Below are 13,095 nucleotides of genomic sequence, written 5' to 3'. Positions count from 1 at the left end.
AGCCACTGTCATCATTATTATTATTACTTGCTAAGCTACAACCCTAGTTGGAAAAGCAGGATGCCATAAGCCCAGAGGCTCCAACAGGGAAAATAGCCCAGTGAGGAAAGAAAACAAGAAAAATAAAATATCTTAATTACAGTAACAACATTAAAATAAATATTTCCACAATAAATTATAAAAACTTGAACAAAACAAGAGGAAGAGAAATAAGATAGAATAGTGTGCCAGAGTGTACCCTCAGCAAGAGAACTCTAACCCGACAGTGGAAGACCATGGTACAGAGGCTATGGCACTCCCCAAGACTGGAGAGCAATGATTTGATTTTGGAGTGTCCTTCTCCTAGAAGAGCTGCTGGGGAAGAACTTGAGGTGCTACCTCCAGAGATCTACAGGAGCTTGCCCCCGAGTGTCAGCACTCTTCATCAGCTCGGGGAAGGTCAAGAGAAGGATAAACAAGAACACGTTCTTAGCTTGGATTCGCAAAGTCATAGATCGGGCATTGTATCCTGATCCTTCTCCTCAATAGAGGAGACCTAAAGCTCATAACGTTTGGGACAGGAGTATGTCCCTAGCGTTTAAAAACAACTACTGTGTGACACAGGCTTCATGAGCGGGGGTGTACAAGAGGCGTCAAATGACCTTCAACGCCCACTTCCTCCAAGACATGACCCACAGGAACATGGAGATGTTTTCCATTGGCCCTGTGGTGGCTACACAATAAATGGTTTAAACGCCTCCCTTGATGGACAGTAGCAGATAGTGGAGGGCAAAGTTTAACCCTGGTTAAATCTGGGATGAATGATAAAGAATGACTGGCTCTTTCTTTCTTTCATCTTCCCACCTGTGGGGGAACAGCACTTACAGTACTCTGCAAAGCTGGCCTCTGCTGTATGCAGGTAAGATCATTTATCTTATGTAACCTGGTATAGAGATATATACTTGCTACGTCCCCATACCCCCAACAAGGGATTGGGTATGGTCTATGGTTAATCCAAAGATTCCTTTGGTTCTGAGAAGTCTTACCAAGACTAGTACACTGCTAATATCACACAATCACACAGACTGCTCAGGCCCCTTAACGTGCTTTGCACAAATTTAGTGAGGTGTCAGGGTTTCTCCCTGTTACGTGCGGAGCACGTATGGGAAAACCCTCGGTCAAACACTGGCAAGCTGGTTCGGACTTCCACCATCCTAATGAGTGAGTCATCCTTATAAATAGCAAAAGGTTTTGTATTTTGTGTTGGAACATATGACAAAATTTGAAAGTTAATTTGTATTTTTTCCTAATGATAAAAAGCTTGAGGTATTTATACAAATTGGCCTGCCATCACCTGTCCCCTGATTAGTCCTCCCTGCGATAAATAGGGACGAGACAATACAGGTGTTATGGCTAATATTCTAGTTTTGGCAAAAGTATAATCCCTATAAATAGCTCAAGGTTTGTTATCGTTAGGAAAAATACAAATTACTTCCAAATTTGTCGTATTCAATCATTGATCAAATTTGCAAAATATTGCCAAAATATTTAGTAATAATAAAAAGTATTCCTGAAAATAAGAGAATAGTTATACTCACCTGATGGTAATGATCCACTTGTAGAATGAGCTATGTTGGGTTGATGATTAGAGGGCAAACTTGTTGGTGATGTGGAAGCTGATATATTACCTGCCTCACCATTCTCAGGGCATTCCCCACCATTATAAGCTAGACATTCCTCTGAAGAGCTTAATTCGCTATCCCTCATGTTTCGAAGACGGGAGAAGGTGCCATTTGAAGGGTTGGTGTTACTTGCCCAAGCCATATTGCTGTCCAGCCTGAAAATAATAAAAATATTACTTTTGAAAAATGATATTTTAATTATAAAATAAATTTTTGAATATACTTACCCGGTGAATATATAATAGCTGCTACTCAGCGGCTCGACAGAAAACACACTCAAAAAACTCGCGAGCGATCGCTATGAAGGTTGCGGGTGTGCCCACCAGCGCCAACTATCGGCCAGATACCACTCTTGCATGTAAACAAACCCTTCAATTCTTCTCGTCCCGCTGCGTCTCTATTGGGGAGGAAGGGAGGGCCTTTAATATGTTATTTTCATTAGTAAAATAAGTTTTTGAATATACTTACCCGATGATCATATAGCTGTCAGCTCTGCTGCCCGACAGAAAAACCTACGGGCGGAATACGCCAGCGATCACTATACAGGTGGGGGTGTACATCAACAGCGCCATCTGTCAAGTAGGTACTCAAGTACTCGATGTCAACACAGAACCAATTTTCTCCTCGGTCCACTGGGTCTCTATTGGGGAGGACGGGTGGGTCCTTTAATTTATGATCATCGGGTAAGTATATTCAAAAATTTATTTTACTAATGAAAATAACATTTTTCAATATTAAACTTACCCGATGATCATATAGCTGATTCACACCCAGGGGGGTGGGTAGAGACCAGCATTACATGTTGACATTATTATGAGCTAAGTATTCCGTATTTCATTTTAGCAGTTATTCAAAATAACAAACATAAAATAAATAAGTACCTGGTAAGGAAGTCGACTTGAACAATTACTCTGCCTTTTTAAGTACGTCTTCCTTACTGAGCCTCGCGATCCTCATAGGATGCTGAGCGACTCCTAGGAGCTGAAGTATGAAGGGTTGCAACCCATACTAAAGGTCCTCATCAAAACCTCTAATCTAGGCGCTTCTCAAGAAATGACTTTGACCACCCACCAAATCAAGTAGGATGCAAAAGGCTTCTTAGCCTTCCGGACAACCCAAAAACAATAAAAAAAAACATTTCAAGAGAAAGATTAAAAAAGGTTATGGAATTAGGGAATTGCAGTGGTCGAGCCCTCACCACTACTGCACTCGTTGCTACGAATGGTCCCAGAGTGTAGCAGTTCTCGTAAAGAGACTGGACATTCTTAAGATAAAAGACGCGAACACTGATTTGCTTTTCCAATAGGTTGCGTCGAATATACTTGCAGAGATCTATTTTGTTTAAAGGCCACGGAAGTTGCGACGGCTCTAACTTCGTGTGTCCTTACCTTCAGCCAAGCTTGGTCTTCCTCATTCAGATGGGAATGAGCTTCTCGTATTAACAGTCTGATAAAATAGGATAAAGCATTCACTGACATAGGCAAAGATGGATTCTTAACTGAACACCATAAAGCTTCAGACGGGCCTCGTAAAGGTTTTTAAAAAGAACTTAAGAGCTCTTACAGGACATAATACTCTTTCTAGTTCATTTCCAACCATACGATAAGTTTGGAATATCGAACGATATTGGTCAAGGCCGAGAAGGCAGCTCGTGTTTGGCTAGAAAACCAAATTGTAGAACATGTAGCCGTTTCGGATGAGAATCCGATGTTCTTGCTGAAGGCATGAATCTCACTGACTCTTTTAGCTGTGGTTAAGCATATCAGGAAAAGAGTCTTAAAGGTGAGATCTTTCAGGGAGGCTGATTGAAGCGGTTCGAACCTGTCTGACATAAGGAATCTTAGTACCACGTCTAAATTCCAACCAGGTGTAACCAAACGACGCTCCTTCGTGGTCTCAAAAGACTTAAGGAGGTCCTGTAGATCTTTATTGTTGGAAAGATCTAAGCCTCTGTGACGGAAGACTGATGCCAACATGCTTCTGTAACCCTTGATAGTGGGAGCTGAAAGAGATCGTTCTTTCCTCAGATATAAGAGAAAGTCAGCTATTTGAGTTACAGAGGTACTGGTCGAGGATACGGATACTGACTTGCACCAGTTTCGGAAGATTTCCCACTTCGATAGGTAGATTCTAAGGGTGGATATTCTCCTTGCTCTAGCAAACGCTCTGGTTGCCTCCTTCGAAAAGCCTCTAGCTCTCGAGAGTCTTTCGATAGTCTGAAGGCAGTCAGACGAAGAGCGTGGAGGCCTTGGTGTACCTTCTTTACGCGTGGCTGACGTCGAAGGTCCACCCTTAGGGGAAGTGTTCTGGGAACGTCTACTAGCCATCGAAGTACCTCGGTGAGTCATTCTCTCGTGGGCCAGAGGGAAGCAACTAGCGTCAACCTTGTCCCTTCGAGAGAGGCGAACTTCTGCAGTACCTTGTTGACAATCTTGAACGGAGGGAATGCATATAGATCTAGATGTGACCAATCTAGTAGAAAGGCATCTATATGAACTGCTGCTGGGTCTGGGATTGGTGAGCAAAATATTGGGAGCCTCTTGGTCATCGAGGTTGCGAAGAGATCTATGGTTGGCTGGCCCCAGGTGGCCCAAAGTCTCTAGCCTACATCCTTGTGGAGGGTCCATTCTGTTGGAATTATTTGCCCCCTTCCGACTGAGACAATCTGCCATGACATTCAAGTTGCCTTGGATGAACCTCGTTACTAGTGATATGTCTAGACCTTTTGACCAGGTGAGGAGGTCCCTTGCAATCTCGTACAATGTCAGAGAGTAGGTCCCTCCTTGCTTGGAGATGTACTCCAAAGCCGTGGTGTTGTCCGAGTTCACCTCCACCACTTGCCTTGAAGGAGAGACCTGAAGCTTTTCCAGGTCAGACTTACTGCCAGTAGCTCCTTGCAGTTGAAATGCATTGTCCTTTGACTCGAGTTCCATAATCCCGAGCATTCCCGACCGTCTAATGTCGCACCCCAGCCTACGTCCGATGCGTCCGAGAAGAGAACGTGGTTGGGAGTCTGAACAGTCAAGGGAAGACCCTCTCTAAGGTTGATATAGTCCTTTCACCAAGTCAGACAAGACTTTATCTTTCCGGAAACCGGGATCGAGACCGCTTCTAGCGTCTTGTCCTTTTTCCAGTGAAAAGCTAGATGGTATAGAAGAGGACGGAGGAGTAGTCTTCCTAGTGACACAAATTGATCCACGGATGACAGTGTCCCTACCAGACTCATCCACAGCCTGACTGGGCAGCGTTCCTTCTTCAGCATCTTCTGGATGGATAGCAGGGCTGGGGGCTGATCGTCTTGTTCAGCAACATCCTCATCAGAGGGTTCCTCATCCGAAACTGATGAGGAAACGGCAACGGAGTGGGCAACGTCTGACTCGCTGAATCCGGTCGCACTGGTGGATGCGTGACGGAGCCGGACGCAAAATCATGGAACTGCTGCACAGTCTGTGAACTGTCAACAACCATGGGTGCGCGAGGAAGTACAGCGTCAACCCGAAACTGTCTAGACTGTCTGGGTTGTGCAGTCAACACCCTACCGGGTTGCTGAGGTTGACGCACTGCGTCACAACAAGTCACCTCTGCTGGTTGTTGAACGTCCTGAATGTCAACAACCACCTCCGAGCGTCGCTTAACGTCAACGTGCGACTGGCAACCCACACTGGGTCGCATCGGTGGAGGAACCACCTTAACTGGCAGACGCGAGTAGGTTACCTCAGCGTCAACAGGGCGCACAACCGACCGGTTGGAAGGTTGTTGGCCAGAAGGAGGAACCACCTCAACTGGCAGACGCGAGTAGGTTACCTCAGCGTCAACAGGGCGCACAACCAACCGGTTGGAAGGTTGTTGGCCAGAAGGTTCTTCTCCGCATTTAAGTCCTCTACCAAGGACGCAAGCTTGGACTGCATGTCTTGCAGCAAAGCCCTTTAGGGTCTACGGGAGCAGGTGTGGCAACAGACGGGGTTAGCAACTGAGGCGGAACCATTTACCATCCCTGAAAGCCTTGTTATGTGTGACATAATAGTACAGCAAAACTTCAAAGGCTCACAAAAGTTGAGAAGTTGACCTGTAAACAACTTGGAGCGTCTCCTGGCTAGGCGCCAGGGCGAGTCTACCAGAATTGAGAAGTCTATCTGGGCAGAGGCATGAACTCCCAAGCCGAGAACTTCTCTCGTGTCCTATCAGACTCTCGCTCTATAAGCCAGTTTAAAAGAAGGGAAATCAAAGGCTGAATCCCTAAAACTCCTCCTGGTGCAAAAACCAGTCGCCTAGCCAACGTAACGCTCTCTAGGAGAGCGAGAGAGCACTAGCTTAACAACAACGGCTTCGAAGTAGCTAGGCCTAGTGTAAGTTCTGACGTGAGGCGAACGAGGAGCAGCAGTTACAAGATCCGGACGAAGATCCTTAAAAAAAATCATCATGATTTAATTAAAGTCCATAGGAGGCTAAGCAGCTTAAGGCTCCTCTCCAAATGACAGAGTCCTCAAAGGAATATCAGTAGGAGGGAGAACAGCACTTTCTCATCTACAGGAACCTAGTCCGAGAAAAGCTAGGTTATCTCAGTGAGGGTCTCACTGGTGCATTAGCAGCAGACCAGAAGGCAACGTTATGTAACTGCTTGACAGTCTGTGAACTGTCAAAAACTGAACTGTCAACCACAACAGGTGCGTGAGGACATACAGCACTGGTGCATTAGCAGCAGACCAGAAGGCAACGTTATGTAACTGCTTGACAGTCTGTGAACTGTCAAAAAACTGAACTGTCAACCACAACAGGTGCGTGAGGACATACAGCACTGGTGCATAAGTAGCAGACCAGAAGGCAACGTTATGTAACTGCTTGACAGTCTGTGAGCTGGCAACAACCAAAGCTGTGTGGGGAAGCCTCAACTCCTGACTGACTAGTCTGCTGCGGGCGAGTGGCGGTAACCACAGTGGGTTGCGGAGGCTGACGCACCGTGTCAAAACACGGCAGCTTAACTCCACCCTCCTGTTGTTGTGGTAGCACACGCACGTCAACGGAGGGTTCCGTGCGTCTGTGAACGTCAGCATGCGTCTGGCAGGGTCGACTGCGCATGGGTGGAGGAGCTCTCACAGCTGGAGTGTGGGAGCAGGCAGCCACAGCGTCTGCTGGGCGCACAACCGTGGTAGGTTGTAGGCTAACGGGTGCAGCGTCAACCTTCTCCGCACGATACTCCTGCAAAAAAGATGCTAACTGTGTCTGCATAGACTGTAGCAAAGACCACTTAGGGTCTACAGCAGCAGGTGCGGCAACAGACGGTGTTACTGCCTGTTGCGGTACCGCTTTACCTCTCTTAGGAGGTGTGCAGTCATCGGAAGACTGCAGCGAGTCCGAACTGACCCAGTGGCTACACCTGGGCCGTTGGACTTGCGCGGAAGGGACCGACTTGCACTTAATAAGCTGCGAGACCTTGGTCCAAGGTTTCTTACCAGAAACCTCTTCCGCAGACGAGAAGTAAATGGGCTCTCTCGTCTTTGTGTGGGTGGGGCGATCTTGGGTAGATACGCCCGAAACCACGGAGGGAAAAACGTCTGTTCGTTGATCAAGGCCTGACGAACACATAAGTCGTTCAACATTACTTCTCCCCTGGGCTTGGGAGCTTGCAAGAGGTCCCTGACTAGGTGAACGACAGGCACGAACAGACGAACCCTCGGACGCAACACTGTAACACTTTGCGCATATCACTTTATCACTTTGATTTTCTGTTTTGCACTTATTTCACTGAAATCGAAACTTTTACTGATTTCTACCTGAAACACGCAATCCTACCCTTCATTAAAAGGTAGTAATTGCGAAAACAGTCGTATAATGCAACAGAAAACATATATATAAAGATAAAGAATTCAGTGGCTGGGAAAGAGACTAAACACTAGTTCAAATAAACTACGTTTACAATCTCTCACCGCACATAGCCTGGGAACTAGAATAAAACCCTAGAAACGTTTTACCTTCTTCCCCTACAGCGACTAGGGAGGAGAGTAAAACAAGAACAACGTTACCCGCTTGAACGAAACGTTTTTTTTTTTTTCTCCTCTCTCTCCCTCCGTCTCTATCTCTCTCTTTCTCTCTAGATTTCGCACCTGAGAGAAGAGCCCAATTATATATCGTCAAAACATGTTATTTGCTAAAGGAAAAAAACTGAAAGGTTTTCCAAATAAAAAGTTCCTTTAATTTAGAATTTAAACCATTTAAGCTAAGAAAGAATGAACGAAACGCCAGAATCGGTTTACTCTTACTGCAAAGTGAAACCGTGATACACTCTCTCTCTATCGTAACGATAGAGCGCATGTTGAACGTCCTGAACGTCAACAACTGCGTAGACTAAAAAAACTAAACGTTAGTTCATCTTTGAAAACAGTACGAGACTATCAAAGAAATTCTTTCATAAAACATTAAATTTAAAAAGTTTTAAATTCTTTAAAGGTTAAATACGATATAACGGGCTCACGTTGATTAACTTCGGTTCCAAGTTAGGACCGCCTACTATCAGAAAAGGTCGCATATAAACAAAACATAAAAATTTATTTTTATATGTTTATAATAAAAGGAAAGTTAATCGAAGAGGCCTAATAAAGGCGGAGAGATATAAAATATATAGATCTATAACGTGTTAAGCAAAATTACTAAAAACCTAAACACACTTCCGTCTAAGGGAAGGGTCGGCCATTTAAAAGTGAAAGAGAGTCCATACTCTCTTTGTCACCATAATTAAATCTATCCAAAACGAGTTCAAGTTCTGTGTTGACATCGAGTACTTGAGTACCTACTTGACAGATGGCGCTGTTGATGTACACCCCCACCTGTATAGCGATCGCTGGCGTATTCCGCCCGTAGGTTTTTCTGTCGGGCAGCAGAGCTGACAGCTATATGATCATCGGGTAAGTTTAATATTGAAAATTATATATTCACCGGGTAAGTATATTCAAAAATTTATTTTATAATTAAAATATCATTTTTAAATATTTAACTTAGCCGGTGAATATATAATAGCTGATTCACACCCAAGGCGGTGGGTAGAGACCAGAGTTAATTAAGTTTACAGCGTATAAGCTAAGAGTTTTTGATAGTTATCAATATAACAAAACCAAAATATATAGGTACCTGGTAAGGAAGTTGACTTAGACGATTACTCTGCCTTGTAAGTCTGTCTTCCTCACGAAGCCCAGCGATCCTCTTAGGATGCTGAAAGACTCCCAGGAGCTGAAGTATAAAGGGTTGCAACCCATACTAACAGGACCTCATCAAACCCCTAATCTGGGCGCTCTCAAGAAATGACTTTGACCACCCGCCAAATCAACAAGGATGCGAAAGGCTTCTTAGCCTTCCGTACAGCCCAAAAAACAATATTAAAAAACATTTCAAGAGACAGATTAAAAAGGATATTGGAATTAGGGTAATGTAGTGGTAGAACCCTCACCCACTACTGCACTCGCTGCAACGAATGGACCCAGTGTGTAGCAGTCCTCGTAAAGAGTCTGGACATCTTTTAAGTAAAATGACGCGAACACTGACTTGCTTCTCCAAAAAGTCGCGTCCATAATACTTAGCAGAGATCTATTTTGCTTGAAGGCCACGGAGGTTGCTATAGCTCTAACTTCGTGCGTCTTAACCTTAAGCAAACATCGGTCTTTCTCATTCAAGTGAGAATGAGCTTCTCGTATTAAAAAATCTGATAAAATATGACAAAGCATTCTTTGACATAGGCAATGATGGTTTCTTAACTGAGCACCATAATGCCTCAGATTTACCTCGTAATGACTTAGTACGAGCTAAATAGAACTTAAGAGCTCTAACAGGACATAATACTCTTTCCAGTTCGTTGCCTACGATCTCTGATAAGCAAGGAATATCAAAAGATTTAGGCCAAGGACGAGAAGGCAGTTCATTTTTTGGCCAGGAAACCAAGTTGAAGTGAACAAGTGGCTTTTTCTGTAGAAAAACCGATGTTCTTACTGAAGGCATGAAGTTCACTGACCCTTTTAGCCGAAGCTAAGCACACTAGGAAAAGAGTCTTGAGGGTGAGATCCTTCAGGGAGGCTGAATGTAATGGCTCAAACCTGTCTGACATGAGGAACCTTATGACCACGTCTAAGTTCCATCCAGGAGTTGCCAAACGACGTTCCTTAGAGGTCTCGAAAGACTTAAGGAGATCTTGGAGATCTTTATTGTTGGAAAGATCTAAGCCTCTATGTCGAAAGACCGAAGCCAACATGCTCCTGTAGCCCTTAATCGTGGGAGCTGAAAGGGAGCGAACCTTTCTCAGATGTAAAAGAAAATCTGCGATTTGGGCTACAGAGGTACTGGACGAGGACACAGATGCTGACTAGCACCAGTCTCAAAAGACTTCCCACTTCGACTGGTATACTCTAATGGTAGAAGCTCTCCTCGCTCTTGCAATCGCACTGGCTGCCTCCTTCGAAAAGCCTCGAGCTCTTGAGAGTCTTTCGATAGTCTGAAGGAAGTCAGACGAAGAGCGGGGAGGCTTTGATGGACATTCTTTACGTGGGGCTGACGTAACAGATCTACCCTTAGAGGAAGACTTCTTGGAAAGTCTACCAGCCATTGAAGTACCTCGGTGAACCACTCTCTCGCGGGCTAGAGGGTAGCAACCAACGTCAACCTTGTCCCTTCGTGAGAGGCGAACTTCTGCAGTACCTTGTTGACTATCTTGAATGGTGGGAATGCATATAAGTCCAGAAGAGACCAATCCAGTAGAAACGCGTCTATGTGGATTGCTTCTGTATCTAGGACTGGAGAGCAATAGATTGGTAACCTTTTGGTCAACGAGGAGGCAAAGAGGTCTATGGTGGGTTGACCCCAAGTAGCCCAAAGACTCTTGCCCACGTCCTTGTGGAGGGTCCATTCCGTGGGTATCACCTGACCCCTCCGACTGAGACAGTCTGCCAAGACGTTCAAGTCCCCCTGGATGAATCTCGTCAACAGGGAGATGCCTCGATTTCTTGACCATAAGAGAAGGTCCCTTGCGATCTCGAGCAGCGTGAAGGAGTGTGTGCCTCCTTGCTTGGAGATGTACGCCAAAGTTGTGGTGTTGTCTGAGTTGACCTCTACTACTTAGTTTTGAAGAAGCTTTCGAATATCATCAAGACCAAGTGGACTGCTAATAGCTCCTTGCCGTTGATATGCATGCTCTTCTGACTTGAGGTCCACAGACCCGAGCATTCCCGACCGTCCAGGGTCGCACCCCAACCCAAATCCGACGCGCCTGAGAACAACACGTGGTTTGGGTTCTTGACTGCTAGGGATAGTCCCTCTCTCAGACTGATATTGCTGTCCCACCATTTCAGGCATGCCTTTACTGGTTCGGAGACTGGGAATGATACCGTCTCTAACGTCTTGTCCTAGCTCCAGTGAGAGGCTAGATGGAACCGGAGAGGCAGAAGGTGTAGTCTCCCTAGTGAGACAAACTGCTCCAGGGATGAGAGAGTCCCTACGAGACTGTTCCAACTCCTGACTGAACAAACGTTTTCTTTTCAGCATTAGTTGGACTTCGAGCAGGGCTTGTTCTATTCGGTGGCAGACGGAAAAGCCCGAAAAAAACTGGACTGCGAATCTCCATCCCCAAATATAGAATAATCTGGGATGGGATCAGTTGGGACTTTTAGGTTGACCAAAAGTCCCAACTCCCTGGCCAGACTCAACGTCCAATGTAGATCCTGCAGACAGCGAAGACTGGACGATGCTCTGAGAAGCCAGTCGTCCAAGTACAGGGATGCTCGGATCCCCGATAGATGGAGGGATTTTGCCACATTCCTCATGAGCCTCGTAAACACGAGAGGAGCAGGACTGAGGCCAAAGCACAGGGCTCGAAACTGGTACCCCACATTCCTGTAAACAAACCTCAGAAACGGTTGGGAATCCGGGTGTATAGGAATGTGGAATTATGCCTCCTGAAGGTCGAGAGAGACCATCCAGTCGCCTTCCATAAATGCTGTCAAGACAGCCTGGTAGACTTCATCGTGAAGTTTGTCTTGACAATGAACACATTGAGCGCACTTGCCTCTTACGTACTCCTGCAGTGAACATGGCTGCCAGATCATTGGAGCCATCCCTGAGGGACTTGTTCCTGCAGAGAACGTGGCTGTCAGATCATTGGAACCATCCCTGAAAGCCTTGTTTATGCATGACATAATTGTACAGCAAAACTTCAAACGTTCGAAAATAGCTCTGAAGTCGACCATAAAATCTTGGAGCGTCTCATGGCCAGGCGCCAGGGAGAGTCTATGAGGTTTGAGAAGTCTATCTGGGCAGGAACTCCCAAGTCGAGAACTTCTCTCGTGTCATATCAGACTCTCGCTCTATAAGCCAGCTTAAAAGTAGGGAAAGCAAAGGCTGTCTCCCCCAAACTCCTCCTGGTGATAAACCAGTCGCCTAGCAAACGTAAAGCTCTCTTAGAAGAGCGAGAGAGCACTAGCTTATAAAACAACGGCTTCGAAGTAGCTAGGCCTAGTGTAAACTCTGACGTTTAGGCGAACGAGGAGCAGCAGTTACAATAAGATCCGGACAAAGATCCTTAAAAATCAGCATGATTTATTTAAAGTCCATAGAGGGCTAAGCAGCTTTAGGCTCCTCTCCGTCTGACAGAGTCCTCAAGGGAATATCAGTAGGAGGGGGAACAGCAACTTCCTCATCTGAAGGAACCTTGTCCGACAATAGCCGAGTCTCAAGCAAGGGAGAGACCTACCGTGGTGGCAATGCTTTACAAGCAGAGTCCACACGCACTGGTGCATTAGTAGCGGACCAGGACGCAACGTCATGTAACTGCTTAACAGTCTGTGAACTGTCAACAACAACAGGTGCGGGAGGACGCTCGGCGTCCACTCGAGACTGTTTTGACTGCCTAGTCTGAGCAGTCAAAACAACTCTAGACTGCGGAAGTTGACGCTCAGCGTCAAAACAAGTCAACTCCGCTGGTTGGCGAACGTCCTGAACGTCAACAGGAGCATTAGGAAGCGGCCTAACGTCCAAATGCGGCTGAAAATCAACACGTTACCGCATCGAGTGAGGCTCTACATATCGTGACTGACGTGACTTAGCTACGCCAACGTCAACAGGACGCACAAAGGTTCGTTTGGGCGGCTGAAGGCCAGGATCTTGATGAGATAAACGGCTAGGATCAACGTGAACCTTATCGGCAGAATAGTCTTCCATAAGAGAGGCAAGCTTATTCTGCATGTCTTGCCGTACAACCCATTTAGGATCAACGGGAATGGTTGCGGTAAGAGACGAGGGTAACGTCTGAGACTGCAAAACCTTGCCTACAAAAAGACTCTCGGAGCCTGTGTTACGCTTTTGTTTAGGCGGCGAGCAGTCTTCCGATGACTGCATAGGGTCAGAGCTGTCCTAATAGTTAAAACCAGGACGCTGGACCTGTCCTGAAAGGACTGACTTTCGC

At 45.8% G+C, this 13,095-nt stretch overlaps 2 protein-coding genes across 2 annotated transcripts in view; one reads left to right on the top strand and one right to left on the bottom strand.

The window, feature by feature from the left end:
- The window catches only part of LOC137656205 (BTB/POZ domain-containing protein 1-like), a 406,727-nt gene that overhangs the window by 170,110 nt on the left and 223,522 nt on the right, over positions 1-13,095 (top strand). The window lies entirely within an intron of this gene.
- The window catches only part of LOC137644672 (BTB/POZ domain-containing protein 1-like), an 83,369-nt gene that overhangs the window by 60,248 nt on the left and 10,026 nt on the right, over positions 1-13,095 (bottom strand). Inside the window, exon 2 of the mRNA XM_068377626.1 lies at positions 1,578-1,816. Within this exon, the coding sequence (XP_068233727.1) occupies positions 1,578-1,803 (226 nt within the window). The 5' untranslated portion in view covers positions 1,804-1,816. The remainder of the gene's footprint in view (positions 1-1,577; positions 1,817-13,095) is intronic.

Source organism: Palaemon carinicauda, chromosome 1, assembly GCF_036898095.1.
Source record: "Palaemon carinicauda isolate YSFRI2023 chromosome 1, ASM3689809v2, whole genome shotgun sequence".
In the NCBI taxonomy this organism is placed as follows: domain Eukaryota; kingdom Metazoa; phylum Arthropoda; class Malacostraca; order Decapoda; family Palaemonidae; genus Palaemon; species Palaemon carinicauda.
Note: the sequence above shows the minus strand (reverse complement) of the source record. Positions and strands in the feature narration are given on the sequence as shown.